We start from the raw sequence: 15,143 nt of genomic DNA on the forward strand, positions 1-15,143 counted from the left end.
AGTCTGAACCGGAAATACTGCAGTTTAAGGCTAAAAGTTGCTATACACATGTGTGGTTGCAAATATAAATAAGGTCAAAGTCTTGTTTGCAATATTAAGACTGTGATACTCATCACACATAACAAAAACATTAACTAATAGTATTATAATATTACGAATTATAATGCCCCAAACACCTCTTTACCTCAAGCTCTTCTACTAATAGGGATTTAAGAATGTTTTGGGGGAAATTGTAATGTTGTGCTAATTATGATAATGCTAGTTTTGATTTTTACAAGTTAGTGAGTCATTAGATGGTGAAGTTTTTTCTTATTAATTTACAGTTATTGGTTTATCCCTAACTTGAACTATATTTATATATGTGAAGAATGTTGATAGTCATGCCTTTTCCTGGCTTATCTACGGATTCGTTAAACTGACCCATTCCCAAAGCAAATTGGTAACAAAATACAGTTTGAAAAAAAAATCCAATTAAAAACAATATTTATTTTTTAAGAAATTTCTTATGATTATTATATCTCAATTTTATTATGCCCCTTTTCGTAGAAGAGGGGGTATATTGTTTTGCACATGTCGGTCGGTCCGTCCGTCAGTCGGTCGGTCTGTCAGTCCGTCCACCAGATGGTTTCCGTATGATTACTCAAGAACGCTTAGGCCTAGGATCACGAAACTTCATAGGTACATTGATCATGACTCGCAGATGACCCCTATAGATTTTCAGGTCACTAGGTCAAAGGTCAAGGTCACAGTGACTCAAAATAGTAAAATGGTTTCCAGATGATAAGTCAAGAATCCTTACGCCTAGGATTATGAAACTTCCTACGTACATTGATCATGATTGGCAGATGACCCCTAATGATTTTCAGGTCACTAAGTCAAAGGTCAAGGTCACAGTGACTCGATATAGTAAAATGGTTTCCGGATGATAACTCAAGAATGCTTACGCCTAGGATCATGAAACTTCATAGGTACATTGATCATGACTGGCAGATGACCCCTATTGATTTTCAGGTCACTAGGTCAAAGGTCAAGGTCACAGTGCAGGGCCCTCAATCTATCAAATCTGACGCCGAATTTCGGCGGCAGTCCCCCACCTGAAAAGTATACTTTTTTCCCCTTTTGGGGGGAAAAATTCCCCCTAAAAAAAAAAAAAAAAAAAAAAAAAATATTTTTTTTTTAATTTTTTTTTAATAGAAAGATGTGTCTCATGATTATTATATCTCAATTCTATTTTAATTTAATCTTTTCAAACATACAAAATTATGAAAAATGCAATGAATATAGTGCAAACATGTACAAATGAAATAATGAGAGAGTAAGTAAAAAAATCCCCCAAAAAGGGAAACGCCGCGAAAATTCCCCCTCCTAAGGGCTGCGGACCCCTTCCCCAAAAGTAGTGTGAGGGCCCTGCAGTGACTCGAAACAGTAAAATGGTTTCCTGATGATAACTCAAGGATAATTAGGCCTAGGATCATGAAAGTTCATAGGTACATTGATCATGACTGGCAGATGACCCCTATTGATGTTCAGGTCACTAGGTCAAAGGTCTGGTCACAGTGACAAATAAAATATTCACACAATGGGTGCCACTACAACTGACAGCCCATATGGGGGGCATGCATGTTTTACAAACAGCCCTTGTATCAATTACATCTTGTTCTTATAATTTAAATGATAATAAAGAGTTAATGAATTTTATTTTCCCAAATTATTGGACTTTTTGGCGCGAAAAATGCCCAATCCCAACATTGCAGTATTTATAAAATGGCCAGGGAAACGCCTGATAGTTGTAATGAATAAAGCTGGATTGCTATATTCTTCTAGGAAAAGGTGCTGGACCTATTAAGTCACTTTTCAGAGGGACATGCTGATCCAAGGGCAAGAATTGGTACGTACAGTTATGGAAAATTAATTTGGATATTTTGGGTTAACTGTTAAGTCTCATGACAAACAATTATATTTTGTGCTAAAAAATCTGCCTTTAAGATCAATGGTGGAAAGAGTGAAATGTCAAAAATATATATGTCATCAGTTTTGAATCAATCTGAGGACAGGACTTACACTTGCTTGTTTTAACAGCCAAATATCGGTATGATCACAGTAACATTTTACTGTATATCCTTAAGGCACGAGTCGATTTTTGCAGCGAAACGCTGTAGCGTAATTTTTTTCTTCTCAGAACTGGGGCTTTTTTAAAGGTTACACCTACAATGTTGTTAAACGTGCATGTTTTTCACAATTTTAAATTCTTAATGGATTTTCGCGTTTTTAAAAATACATTTTACGGTTCACAACAAAAATCGGGCCTAAAATACGTTTTTACCCGTCACAGTTGTTTATCGTCAAACAATTATCTGCTTAAATACGTTATAACTTGTTTTAGAAAGGGATGCCCCATAGCGGTTTCTATCGTATTTTTACGCTTTTATACAAATGAAAAATGAAGTGCATGAGAATACTAAGAAGAACTAAATGTATTTTTTATGAACTTTGTCGATAGCAAATAAACCTCTATAACGTATAAAAACGTATTTTTGAAAAAATCAATACAGATCAATAAACAATTTTACACATAATTCGTTGTATGAGTTGATCTTTTTTGCAAAAACGTTGTCATATAAACATTCGAAATGCAGAACTTTTTTAAGTTTATACCACAAACATGACAGAAAATCATTTTTTCAAAATACCACTCATTTGCTTTTTTAAGATATACTTTGAGCATTTAAATATTTATTGATTTTAACTCTCAATTATTAACCATAAATGGTCGAAAATATATTTGACAAGTTTATAGTCAACAGACAGTATATTGAACATTCGAACGTCCCAGTCTTATTATATTTTTTTGTCTTTGATTAAGTTTCAGTTCATTTACAAACATTAATACTTGTATTTTTTAAGAAAAAAAGTGTCAGGGTTCCTACGCTTAATAGGGGTCAGGTTTTGAAACAACAATATTTGTATGCGTTCTATAACGTTGTAGTTGTTCACTGTAAAAATCGCCCCGGTTTTGAGGAGAGAAAAAACGTTTACGTTCTAATATGGTACAGGTGCGCGAAGGATATGGATGTATTTAAATAAATGTTTATGGTCTTCCATGGTCTGTTGATTACCTACGTTGTCTATGGTCAGGTAGAAACTTAGTGGTTGCATTTTATGGATGACATGCCACTTATCACCTTTCATTGCCCCAGGTATATATCGCGTAAGCGCTCTTGCAAATATTAGTTTTCTCACCTAACTGGGAAGATAATTCATGGTATTATCCCGAAAAAGACAAGTATGCTCTATAATAGTATTTATTATTTTAGCATATACTGCTTTTTATTTAATATAAGAAAATTACTTTCATCCTTTGTAACACAGTGTTGATGTACTACATTTATCACAGTTTATTGACCATAGAGTTTTACAGCAGACCATGATATATTCGACTTTGAACTTTTTGATGCCAAATTCTGGAGATTATTTTATATATTTTTAAACAGAAAGTAAACTACTAATTGAAATAAACAGTTATCTGGAGCACTACCTTTTAAATAAATATTTGATGTGTTTGTCTGTTTATGATTATAGTTCATGTTTTTTATGAAGTTCGCTTGCGGAACAAAATTTTTAGTATAGTTGTTTCACTAATGATTTTTTTCACAAACGTTTCATTACCAAGTGTATGTCTTACTTACTTAGATATTCCTTAAATGTGTCTTATCTAACATACTGTGTTTTATTTTCTTCCTTAAAAATCATTTATGTATGTTCTATTTGCACGACATTTATTGTGTCCCTCATAAAATACTCCATACACAAGAGTACAACATTCTCTTGTGTTAGAGAAGGTTTTTAGGTCACTCAAAAAACAATAAACATTTTCACTTAATTACAGGGTTTTCATTTCTACTATAAACTCCTCGCTTGTCTTCTTGTGTTACAGAATGCTTGTCAAATCCAATCATTGATGTTAACAGTGGTGAATTTTTATTGACCAACTTAATGTCTGTTTTCATTTTAAAAAAAAACACACACATTAAGCACCTTCAAATGTTATACCTCAGAATGGCGTGGTTTGCCACACAAGTCATACGAAGATTCTCAAGTGACAGTGGAATATGTGCCTCTATATGACGAGCGTTATGATGGCAATATTGAGAACATGCATAGGAACAGAGCTGACATTGATGAGGAAAAGGAGATTGAGCAAGCTAAACATATGACAATGGCTTATATTGTCAAGGTATGACAATTTGCTTAGGAATTGTTATTTGATAAAAAGCTTGTACTTTCCCGGAAATTTTTAATGAATTACAGTTAAAACAATTGAGTTGATAATAAATTTTAAATAACTATGGCTGATTTGTTTCTGTTATTCATTTCTTTAATTTCATTATTGACAGTTGATACTTTAAACTAAACGATACTGCAATTTAATTAAATAAACAATTTTGGAATCATTGCTTATAAATGTATATTTGTGTGTACATGATGCAACTAGTATATAACTTTAAATTATTTTTCTACCAGGCCTTTTCCTGGCCATTTTCGAAAAGCGCAAATAGGGGATTACACATTTTTTGCACAAAAGTCAACATATTTTGGAAAAACTACTTTAAAATAACTAAATAAGTATTGACATTATAAGACAAATATTGTGTACATTATAGTTACAATGAATTAACTATGTAAGATGTAATTGAAATAAAAGTGAGAAACAATACCGGTAATCATAAGACACTTCTTTAAAAAAAATATTGGAGAATTTCTTTAAATGGGATTTTTGTACCATTTTGCTTTTGGAATGGGTCTGTAAAACACATGTTTAAAACACCTGTTTAGATACGCCAGGAAAAATCCTGTTCACACACTGCCAGTTTTATGTCTGGTATTTTCAGTTCAAGGAGACTGCACCCAAGGTGGATAGACACAAACTGGAGGCTCTCAAAATCCAAAGGTGAGTTCACAACATTTTAATATGTAAAACTCACATAAGATATTGTGATGGGTTTCAAAACTTGTACTAACTGAACTAAAAAAAAAGTAATCTTAATTAAAAATAAGTGGTTGATAATTTGAGTACATTTATTCTTTTGTGCAAAATATGTCATTTTCATGCCCCCAAAGGTGGGCATATAGTGATCGCACTGTCCGTCTGTCTGTCTGTCCTTCTGTCACACTTTTGCGTTTAGGTTTTGAAAAAATTCATAACTTATATGTCCCTTGAGATATAACCTTCATATTTGGTGTGCATGTGTATATGGACAAGGCCTTTCCATACGCACAAACATTTTGACCCCTGTGACCTTGACCTTGAACTTAGGGTCCGCGTTTAGGTTTCGAAATCTGTGTTTAGGTTAGAAAAATTTTCATAACTTCTATCAAAGCTTTTATAGGGGGCATATGTCGTCCTATGGTGACAGCTCTTGTTGTTTCAAATTTGAACACTGAGTACCCTAAAAGCAATTCTTCGAAGTCCAACCATGATGTTCTGTAATATGTCTTTCCTCGATTTAAAATGACTTAATACCAGTGCATGTCAAATACTTTTCAATTGTGCATGTGTCAATTTCTGTATAACATGGTTTCTCACACAGTTTTGTCCTTTGTTGTCTACATGGCTGATTAATGTCCTTAAAATGCTTCTACATATAGTAAAGAGGCATACACGCCCATATGGACCTGTCACTTTTTATGCCCCCCTTCGAAGAAGAGGGGGTATATTGTTTTGCTCATGTCGGTCCGTACGTCTGTCCGTCCATCAGATGGTTTCCTGATGATAACTCAAGAACGCTTAGGCCTAGGATCATGAAACTTCATAGGTACATTGATCATGACTCGCAGATGACCCCTATTGATTTTGAGGTCACTAGGTCAAAGGTCAAGGTCACGGTGACCCGAAATAGTAAAATGGTTTTCGGATGATAACTCAAGAACGCTTATGCCTTGGATCATGAAACTTCACAGGTACATTCATCATGACTCACAGATGACCCCTATTGATTTTCAGGTCACTAGGTCAAAGGTCAAGGTGACCCAAAATAGTAAATTGGTTTCCACATGATAACTCAAGAACGCCTATGCCTAGGATCATGAAACTTCATAGGTACATTGATCATGACTCGCAGATTACACCTATTGATTTTCAGGTCAAAGGTCAAGGTCAAGGTGATCTGAAATAGTAAAATGGTTTCCGGAGGATAACTTAAGAACGCTTATGCCTAGGATCATGAAACTTCATAGGTACATTGATCATGACTCGCAGATGACCCCTATTGATTTATAGATCACTAGGTCAAAGGTCAAGGTCAAGGTGACCCAAAATAGTAAAATGGTTTCCGGATGATAACTCAAGTACGCTTATGCCTAGGATCATGAATCTTCATAGGTACATTGATCATGACTCGCAGATGACCCCGATTGATTTTCAGGTCACTAGGTCAAAGGTCTAGGTCATGTTGACCCGAAATAGTAAAATGGTTTCCGGGTGATTACTCAAGAACACTTAAGCCTAGGATCACGAAACTTCATAGGTACATTGATCATGACTCGCAGATGACCCTTAATGATTTTCAGGTCAAAGGTCAAGGTTAGGGTGACTCAACTTAGAAAAATGGTTTCCGGATCATATCTCAAGAACGCTTACGCCTAGGAACATGAAACTTCCTAGGTACATTGATCATAACTCGCAGATGACCCCTATTGACTTTTAGGTCACTAGGTCAAAGGTCAAGGTCACGGTGACTTGACACAGTAAAATGGTTTCCGGATGATAACACAAGAAAGCTTACGCCTAGGATCATGAAACTTCATAGGTACATTGATCATGACTCGCAGATGACCCCTATTGATTTTCAGGTCACTAGGTCAAAGGTCAAAGTCACAGTGCCAAAAATCGTACTGACACAAAGGCTGCCCCTACAACTGACAGCCCATATGGGGGGCATGCATGTTTTACAAACAGCCCTTGTTTCAGTAAATAGTCTTCACTAGCTAAAATTTGAAAAATGATTTAACAATATATATAATATTAAATACCGCCTCCCACTGTATTTCATAATAGCCGTGCATATTGGCTGCAGTTCATATGCAATTTGTAGGTAGCTGTCAGGATGGTCAATACATATTTTATTGTTATTTGGTAACCACTTTATTTACTGTTTGTCTTTCAGTGGACCCTGGGTAGGGGAGCTAGTTAAGGGCAGGACAGTCACCCTGCCAGATGGTAGACAGGTTTGTCAATAGCCTTTGTACTTAAAGTCATAAAAAGCTTAATACATGTAAATCTTCATTAAATTCAGCATGCCATGAGACCAATATAAGAAGGAACTGTTAAGTTATGAAGCGTTAAATCTTCTTAAGTCATACTTTATCTCAGTAGTAGTCTTCATAACCAATCTATTACAAGGTCGAAGATTAAACTATTTTTTTGATTGACCAAAAGCTGTGCATATGAAAAAGATCAGTTGCTAGAATAAATTATTTCAAATTTGCTTTTTTAATGGCTCAAATTTTCAGTCATTGAACCTTCATGAAAAAAGTGTTTTCAAGTTTGCTTTCAAACTTAAGCAGGCATAACTGTTTTAACTTGACACACGTCATTTGCTTTCAAATTTCATTTTCTAATTTTCAGTCATTGAACCTTCATAAAAAAAATGTTTTCAAGTTAGCTTTCAAACTTAAGCAGACATAACTGTTTTAACTTTACACATGTCATTTGCTTGTGTTTTTTAGCTGGAGCCTAAAGATATTATTCAAGAAGAGGGTCCAGTTTTAGGACCACTGATAGGTAAGCAAGGATACTTTGCAGTGCATGTTTGACACTTTCCCTCTCAGAAGCAAATTGAAAATGGCTATGTGCAAACAGCAAAAAAAACAGAACAGTCTGCGAGTAACTCGCAGTCTGTTCAGGTTTTATGCTGTTTGCTGCTCATCAGTATCTAAGGGTTGGAATATAGCCTTTAAAACTTGAATCTAGTAAGGAAGGTATTTAATCAAATTTAACTTTCTACGGGACTACACATGCGTCGAATTACGTATCTAGGTGGTACAGGGTTAATTTAACATAGTAAGCCTTTTTTATTTTTATTTTTATTAAAAAGTATAATTGTGTCACTTGAAATTAATCCACAATGGTGATTGTGAAATTGGTTTGCTGTTTTTACTTACTTTTCTGAATATCTATAATCTGCATTTTCATATATTTGGATTTATGGTATGTTGAAACATTTGCATTATCTATTAAAGTAACATGTGGTTTCTAGACAGTTATAATACATCTGTATTTACCTGTAACTGGTTCATGCATAATGACAGTAAATTGGACAGCCTATCAATTATGAGAATCTAAAATGATGTCATATTTTGATGTAGTCATGTTATGAGAAAAGGTTATGCAAAATCGGTCAGTGAAATCCTTTTGAAAGAATCAAAGCAAAATGCTTGTAAAAGCTACGCAAACAAAACAAAACAAAAAGTCAAATTTATATTAAATATATGTTTTTATGCGCCCTGATCGAATGATTGGGGGCATATTGTTTTTGGCCTGTTATTCTGTCCCAAAACTTTAACCTTGGTTGCGAAATTTATTTTAATATTGTACATAGCAACTTAATATTTGGCATGCATGTGTATCTCATGGAGCTGCACATTTTAAGTGATAGAAAGGTCAAGGTGACTGTCATCCTGCAAGGTAAAAGGTAAAAAAAATTAAAGCGGCTCATTAGGGGGCATTGTGTTTCTGACAAACACATCTCTTGTTTATTTACTTGTTATCATAAATATATATTTACTTATTGTCTATGAGCACTTCATGTATTGAAATAAGATTAGTACTCCATATACCGGTAACTGAAGCAAATCATGGGTTTGGTGTCAAACAGTACAAACATTACATTCCTTCAGGAGATCTATACAAAGTTTCAGTATGCTCAAACTTTCAATTATCCTGTATGTAAACACACAAATAATTTCCTTTTCAGTGTTAGAAGTGCCTTGTGAGGACTACCTGACTTCCCTGTTGACCTCCCCCCTTCACAACCTTCCTTCACCTGATATCATCGTGCACATCACCCCACAGAGCATCATAGACGACCCCAGATACCAGACCTTCATGAAAAGGTAATTGGGGGTGTGTATCAAATGTTTATATGTTTATAATGTAATTTTGAACTATACTGTTTTGTTGAATTATATGCTATTGTTTAACTTATTAGCTATTATTTACCATATGTTGTTGATTTGTACAGTAAAGATTGCATCCCGAGGCCCATGTCTGTTGAAATTATATGGTATTGTTTAACTTAACTATTATTTACCATAGGTAGTTGATGTGTACAGTAATAATTGCATCCAGAGGCCCATGGCTGTTGAATTATATCATATTTTTATGCCCCCGGAGCGAATGATCGGGGGTATATTGTTTTTGGCCTGTCTGTCTGTCATTCTGTCTTTCTGTCCCAAAACTTTAACCTTGGTTAAAGTCAAGGTTAAAGTTTTGCAATAACTTTTGCAGTATTAAAGACAGCATAGTGATATTTGGCATGCATGTGTATCTCATGGAGCTGCGCATTTTAAGTGGTGAAAAGTCAAGGTCATCCTTCAAGGTCAATGGTAAAATATATGGCTTCAAAGCGGCGCAACAGGGGGCATTGTGTTTCTGACAAACACATCTCTTGTTTAACTTAACTATTATTTACCATAGGTTGTTGATGTGTACTGTAAATACTGCATCCCGAGGTCCATGGCTGTTGAATTATATGGTGTTGTTTAACTTAACTATTATTTACCATAGGTAGTTGAGGTATTGCATCCCGAGACCCATGGCTATATTAAAATGATAAGAAAACTTTAAAAAAATGTACACTTACCAGGTCATTTATTATAAAGCTACGACTGTCGTCACCTGATTCTCAATGAAGCTGCCGAAATGAGCTACCTTCCCGAACTCCACAACGCATGTGGCATACGTAACCACATTCATGGAGATATATTCCCCCTACCTCGTGGGTACTCGTTCACGAGACCGGATATAGCACAGGACACCAACACTGTATATGGTTGCTACCATTTGAATTACATGATGAGGCCGTATAGTTCGAAGGGATTTCATTGGTATGTGCAATATATGATCGCACGTTTTTTTCAATGGGCACTCTACTTTGAAATTCTCATTTAACCAGGGGATAAGAGTATAATGGAGACTAATTCACCTTTATTTTTGATGAAGGATTCAAAGTAAATTGATTCAATGCTACAGCTATGTGAAATCATTAAACACTGAAATGCAGACTATCGTTTTTCAACTTGAATCTTGATTGAAGTGGATTTTAAGGTGTATAATCTTTTTACTATATTAAAATCAAAGGCCCATACATTATTAAATCTAATGACAGTTATTTTTGTTTTGTTTATTGTAGTTCCATTTAAAGGCAGTTTCCCTCAGACAAAAAATCTTAAATTTTCCCCAAATAGTGTCTTCTCTTTTGAAAGTTAGTGAATACACAAAAAATGTCCGATATGATCATAAAAGAAGTGAAGAGAATAAAATATAAATAGATCAATCTTAAAATGTTTGAAGACTTAACATTATTCAAAACTGAATGATTCTGGCTTTAACAATTTTGATACTTTTCACAACTAATTTACCAAATTTTTGTGCTTAACATGAAACTTTTCAAACAAAAAATCACTGAATAAATTCATGCCACCCATTCATATGCAGTGACTGGATTCCACCGTTTGATGCTCACAAAATAAATTCATGTCACCCATTCCAATGCATTGACCAAATTTCACAGACGCTCACAAAATTAATTCATGCCACCTATTCCAATGCAGTGACCAGATTCCACAGTTCCATGCAGGCAAGGCAATGGAGGTGGCGAAAGAGAAGATTATGGAAGACGTCCGAAAGCTGAACAGGTCTGGCGGCAGCAGTAAAGAGGAACACAGCAAGGAATGGGTGGACAAAGCGATGGAAAGGTTTAAGCTTAAGCTGAAGAATGGTGATGCAGGTATGTGTGCAAGGTATTTTAGCGCATCATTAACCCTTTGTATGGTGGGAAAGTTGTCGTCTGCAAAAATGTTGCCTGCTGAATTTCTATAATTAGCATTTTCTTTGATTTTTTTTTCAAAGAATACTATCAGAATAGCAAACAGTTTGAATCTTGATGAGACATCACGTTCTGTGGCGTCTCATCTGGATCCAAACTGCTTGCAAAGGCCTTCAAAATTCGGTTCCAGCACTGGAAGAGTTAAATAAAATCAAAGTGAAACTCTTTACTTGTGTCGTAAGGTCAGAACTCTCTACAACTTACAAGAAATCGTTAAATATGAAGTCTTTGTGTTGTAATAATAATGCTTTTCTTGTGTGCTAAGCCTCAGAAGAAACTTTGTTGTATACCAACCTGACTTAGTGTTCCCTTTAGAATTATTGTTGGCAGATCATGATGATGTTACAATGATGTTCAAGTTACAAAGTTAAGCTTTAACTTACAATATTTAACCAGGTTTTCCGAAGGAAAAAACTGGTTATTAGATTGGCGAATGCGGGCTGGCTGGCTGGCGGGCTGGCTGGCGGGCTGGCGGAACAAGCTTGTCCGGGCCATAACTATGTCGTTCATTGTCATCTTTTAAAATCATTTGGCACATTTGTTCACCATCATTGGACGGTGTGTCGCGCGAAATAATTACGTCGATATCTCCAAGGTCAAGGTCACACTTTGAGTTCAAAGGTCAAAAATGGCCATAAATGAGCTTGTCCTGGCCATAACTATGTCATTCATTGTGAGATTTTAAAATCATTTGGCACATTTGTTCACCATCATGGTACGGTGTGTCGCACGAAAGAATCACGTCAATATCTCCAATGTCAAGGTCGCCACGACTAAAAATAGATTTTTTTTTTTTTTTAAACAAACTTACAAAGGGGGTTAATTTTGTTTGTTCATTTCAAAAGTTCATTTTGAGTTTTATCCCTTTATCAGATTTTTTTTTCACAATGAAAACCTGGTTTTGTGACAATTTTGTCCCTTGTTTAATTTTAGAATATTCAAACCTCTCGATCTTATTCTTCATATGGATCATTTTTTTAACGAATCTTTTAGTAACGTGTCTGCAATTCTGCATGATACCATGTACAGGAGGAAACACAATTTTAGCAATTATTTTTTAACTCTTTACCACATAGATACGTATTTTGATGCATTTGTAGGCCCTTAGAAAGTTAAATTTAATTAAGACCTTTCTTACTATGTTCAAGTTTTTAAGGCTTCATTGCTAAACAATAGATACCGATGAGCAGTAAATAGTATAAACCTGAACAGACTGCGAGTTACTTCAGGTTTTTTTTCCACTTTTTGGGGAGATAGCCCATGGCTTTGGAATTGGAAATTTTATCAGCATTTTCATGAAATTGGGAAAATAAATTCATTAGCCTTTTTTTCCACACGAAAAGTCCACTGATTAGGGTAATACTAAATTTGATTTAACTCTTTATAATCATTCAAATTAAAAGAAAAAAAATCATATAATACTTTGTTAGATGTAATTGAATTAAAATTGAGATAAAATACACATAAGACTTCTTTCTAAAAAAAAAATAAAAATTTTTTTTTTTTTTTTTTTTGGCAATTGGGAATTTTTAGCAACATTTTGGGATTGGGAACATAGCCAAATTTCGGCTATAAAAACGGGCAAAAAAACCCTGTACTTGCAGGCTGTTCTGGTGTTATGCTGTTTGCACATAGCCATTTTCACCTTATGAGTGGGAGAGGGTTAATTGTATTCTTGGAACAAATGTTATTTATCTAATTAGCATAACAAACATATTGGTATATTATTTGGAAAATATTGATAAGCCAAAAGGCTTTAAATTTTTAGTCGCTTGTGAATGACAATTTGTTTATGCCAATTTCTTTGTAGATGAAAGGTTTACAATAAGAATGAATATACACATTAATATTTTCCATCCCTACAGCGCCTATATTTGATAAAGACTATCCAGAGATAACATTTATTGGCACGGGGTCTGCGAAACCGTCACAAAAAAGAGGGGCATCAGGAATCCTTGTTACTTTAAGGTACCCTATGATCATAAGCAGCCATGGGCTGACTGCTATTGAAACTGTTGATAAAACTATAATTGAGTCGTCTTCTGAGAAAACTGGACATAATGCATGTGCGTAAAGTGTTGTCCCAGATTAGCCTGTGCAGTCCGCACAGGCTAACAGGGACGACACTTAACGCTTTTATGGTATTTTTAGCTCATCTATTTTTTGAAAAAAAATTATGAGCTATTGTCATCACCTTGGCGTCGGCGTCGGCGTTGGCGTTGGCGTTGGCGTTGGCGTTGGCGTTGGCGTCGGCGTCCGGTTAAGTTTTGCGTTTAGGTCCACTTTTCTCAGAAAGTATCAATGCTATTGCATTCAAACTTGGTACACTTACTTACTATCATGAGGGGACTAGGCAGGCAAAGTTAGATAACTCTGGCGTGCATTTTGACAGAATTATGTGCCCTTTTTATACTTAAAAAATGGAAAATTTTGGTTAAGTTTTGCGTTTAGTTCCACTTTTCTCAGTAAGTATCAATGCTATTGCATTCAAACTTGGTACACTTACTAACTATCATGAGGGGACTGGGCAGGCAAAGTTAGATAACTCTGGCATGCATTTTGACAGAATTATGTGCCCTTTTTATACTTAGAAAATTGACAATTTTGGTTAAGTTTTGTGTTTAGGTCCATTTTATTCCTTAAGCATCAAAGCTATTGCTTTCATACTTGCAACACTTACTAACTATCATAAGGGGACTGTGCAGGCAAAGTAATGTAACTCTGACTGGCATTTTGACAGAATTATGTGCCCTTTTTATACTTAGAAAATCGAAAATATGATTAAGTTTTGTGTTTAGGTCCACTTTATTCCTACAGTATCAAAGCTATTGCTTTCATACTTGCAAGATTTATGAACTATCATAAGGGGACGGTGCAGGCAAAGTTATGTAACTCATACTGGCATTTGGACGGAATTATGGGCCCTTTATACTTAGAAAATTGAAAATTTGGTTAAGATTTATGTTTTGGTCACTTTACCCCTAAAGTATCATAGATACTGCTTTCATACTTGGAACACTCACAAACTATCATAAGGGTACAGTAAAAGGACAAGTTGCATAACTCTGGTTGTCATTGTTACGGAATTATGGCCCTTTTTTGACTTAGTAACTTTTAATATATGGTTAAATTTTGTGTTTCGATCCACTCGAAGTATCAAGGCTATTGCTTTCAAACTTCAAATACTTACATGCTATCATGAGGTTACTGTACCTGGCAACTTGAATTTTACTTTGACCTTTGAATGACCTTGACTCTCAAGGTCAAATTATTAAATTTTGCTAAAATTGCCATAACTTCTTTATTTATGATTAGATTTGATTGATACTTTGATGAAACTACTCTTACCTGACATACCACTATAGACTTCACCCAAACCATCCCCCCTGCCCTCCCCGCCCTCCCCCCCTCCCCCCTCCCCCCCCCCCAATTTTTTTTAATTTTTTTTTTTTTTTTTTTTTTTTAAGATCATCTCACAAATGACCACCACACCCTCACACTATACCCCCACCCCACCCCCCCCCACCCCACCCCACCCCCCAAATTTTTTTTTTTTGATTTTTTTTTTTTTTTTTTTTTTTTTAAGATCATCTCACAAATTATCACCACACCCTCACACTATACCCCCCCCCCCATTTTTTTTTTTTTTTTTTTTTTTTTTTCGCTTTTTTTGGAAGATAGTGTAATAAATGTCCACAACCCCACACTATACACCCCTCTTCACTCCACTCCTCCCTCCTTTGTGATTGAAAATGAGAGTCCCTTCACCTTTAAAAAGAAAATAGATGAGCGGTCTGCACCCGCAAGGCGGTGCTCTTGTTAGTTTAAAGGAAGTCCCTCCTTACCGAAAATCAAGTTTAGGTGGAAAGTGTCCTGATTAGACTGTGTGGACTGCACAGGCTAATCTGGGATGGCACTTTACGCACAAGCATTATGCCCAGTTTTCTCAGAACGCGACTCAATTTGTCTCCTATATAGATGATAATTCACTTTTGAATGTATGTTCGATTGTTTAAACAATGCATAAAGTGTTTGAGT

The 15,143-nt window shown here is 35.2% G+C and overlaps 2 protein-coding genes across 8 annotated transcripts in view; one reads left to right on the forward strand and one right to left on the reverse strand.

Moving 5' to 3' along the window:
* LOC127839008 (zinc phosphodiesterase ELAC protein 2-like) overlaps positions 1-15,143 on the forward strand; it is a 264,142-nt gene that overhangs the window by 241,266 nt on the left and 7,733 nt on the right. For 5 of the 7 annotated variants that reach the window (XM_052367154.1, XM_052367153.1, XM_052367152.1 and 2 more), the window contains exons 6-14: positions 1,825-1,888; positions 4,056-4,234; positions 4,890-4,948; positions 7,164-7,224; positions 7,726-7,780; positions 8,973-9,111; positions 9,880-10,104; positions 10,831-11,006; positions 12,971-13,073. In XM_052367154.1, coding sequence (XP_052223114.1) covers positions 1,825-1,888; positions 4,056-4,234; positions 4,890-4,948; positions 7,164-7,224; positions 7,726-7,780; positions 8,973-9,111; positions 9,880-10,104; positions 10,831-11,006; positions 12,971-13,073 — 1,061 coding nt within the window. The remainder of the gene's footprint in view (positions 1-1,824; positions 1,889-4,055; positions 4,235-4,889; positions 4,949-7,163; positions 7,225-7,725; positions 7,781-8,972; positions 9,112-9,879; positions 10,105-10,830; positions 11,007-12,970; positions 13,074-15,143) is intronic. The other 2 variants (XM_052367155.1, XM_052367156.1) reach the window with 2 other exon arrangements.
* LOC127839010 (transient receptor potential cation channel subfamily M member 1-like) overlaps positions 1-15,143 on the reverse strand; it is a 313,774-nt gene that overhangs the window by 180,188 nt on the left and 118,443 nt on the right. The gene's annotated exons all lie outside the window — the stretch shown is intronic.

This window comes from Dreissena polymorpha, chromosome 7 (assembly GCF_020536995.1).
Source record: "Dreissena polymorpha isolate Duluth1 chromosome 7, UMN_Dpol_1.0, whole genome shotgun sequence".
NCBI classification, from domain to species: domain Eukaryota; kingdom Metazoa; phylum Mollusca; class Bivalvia; order Myida; family Dreissenidae; genus Dreissena; species Dreissena polymorpha.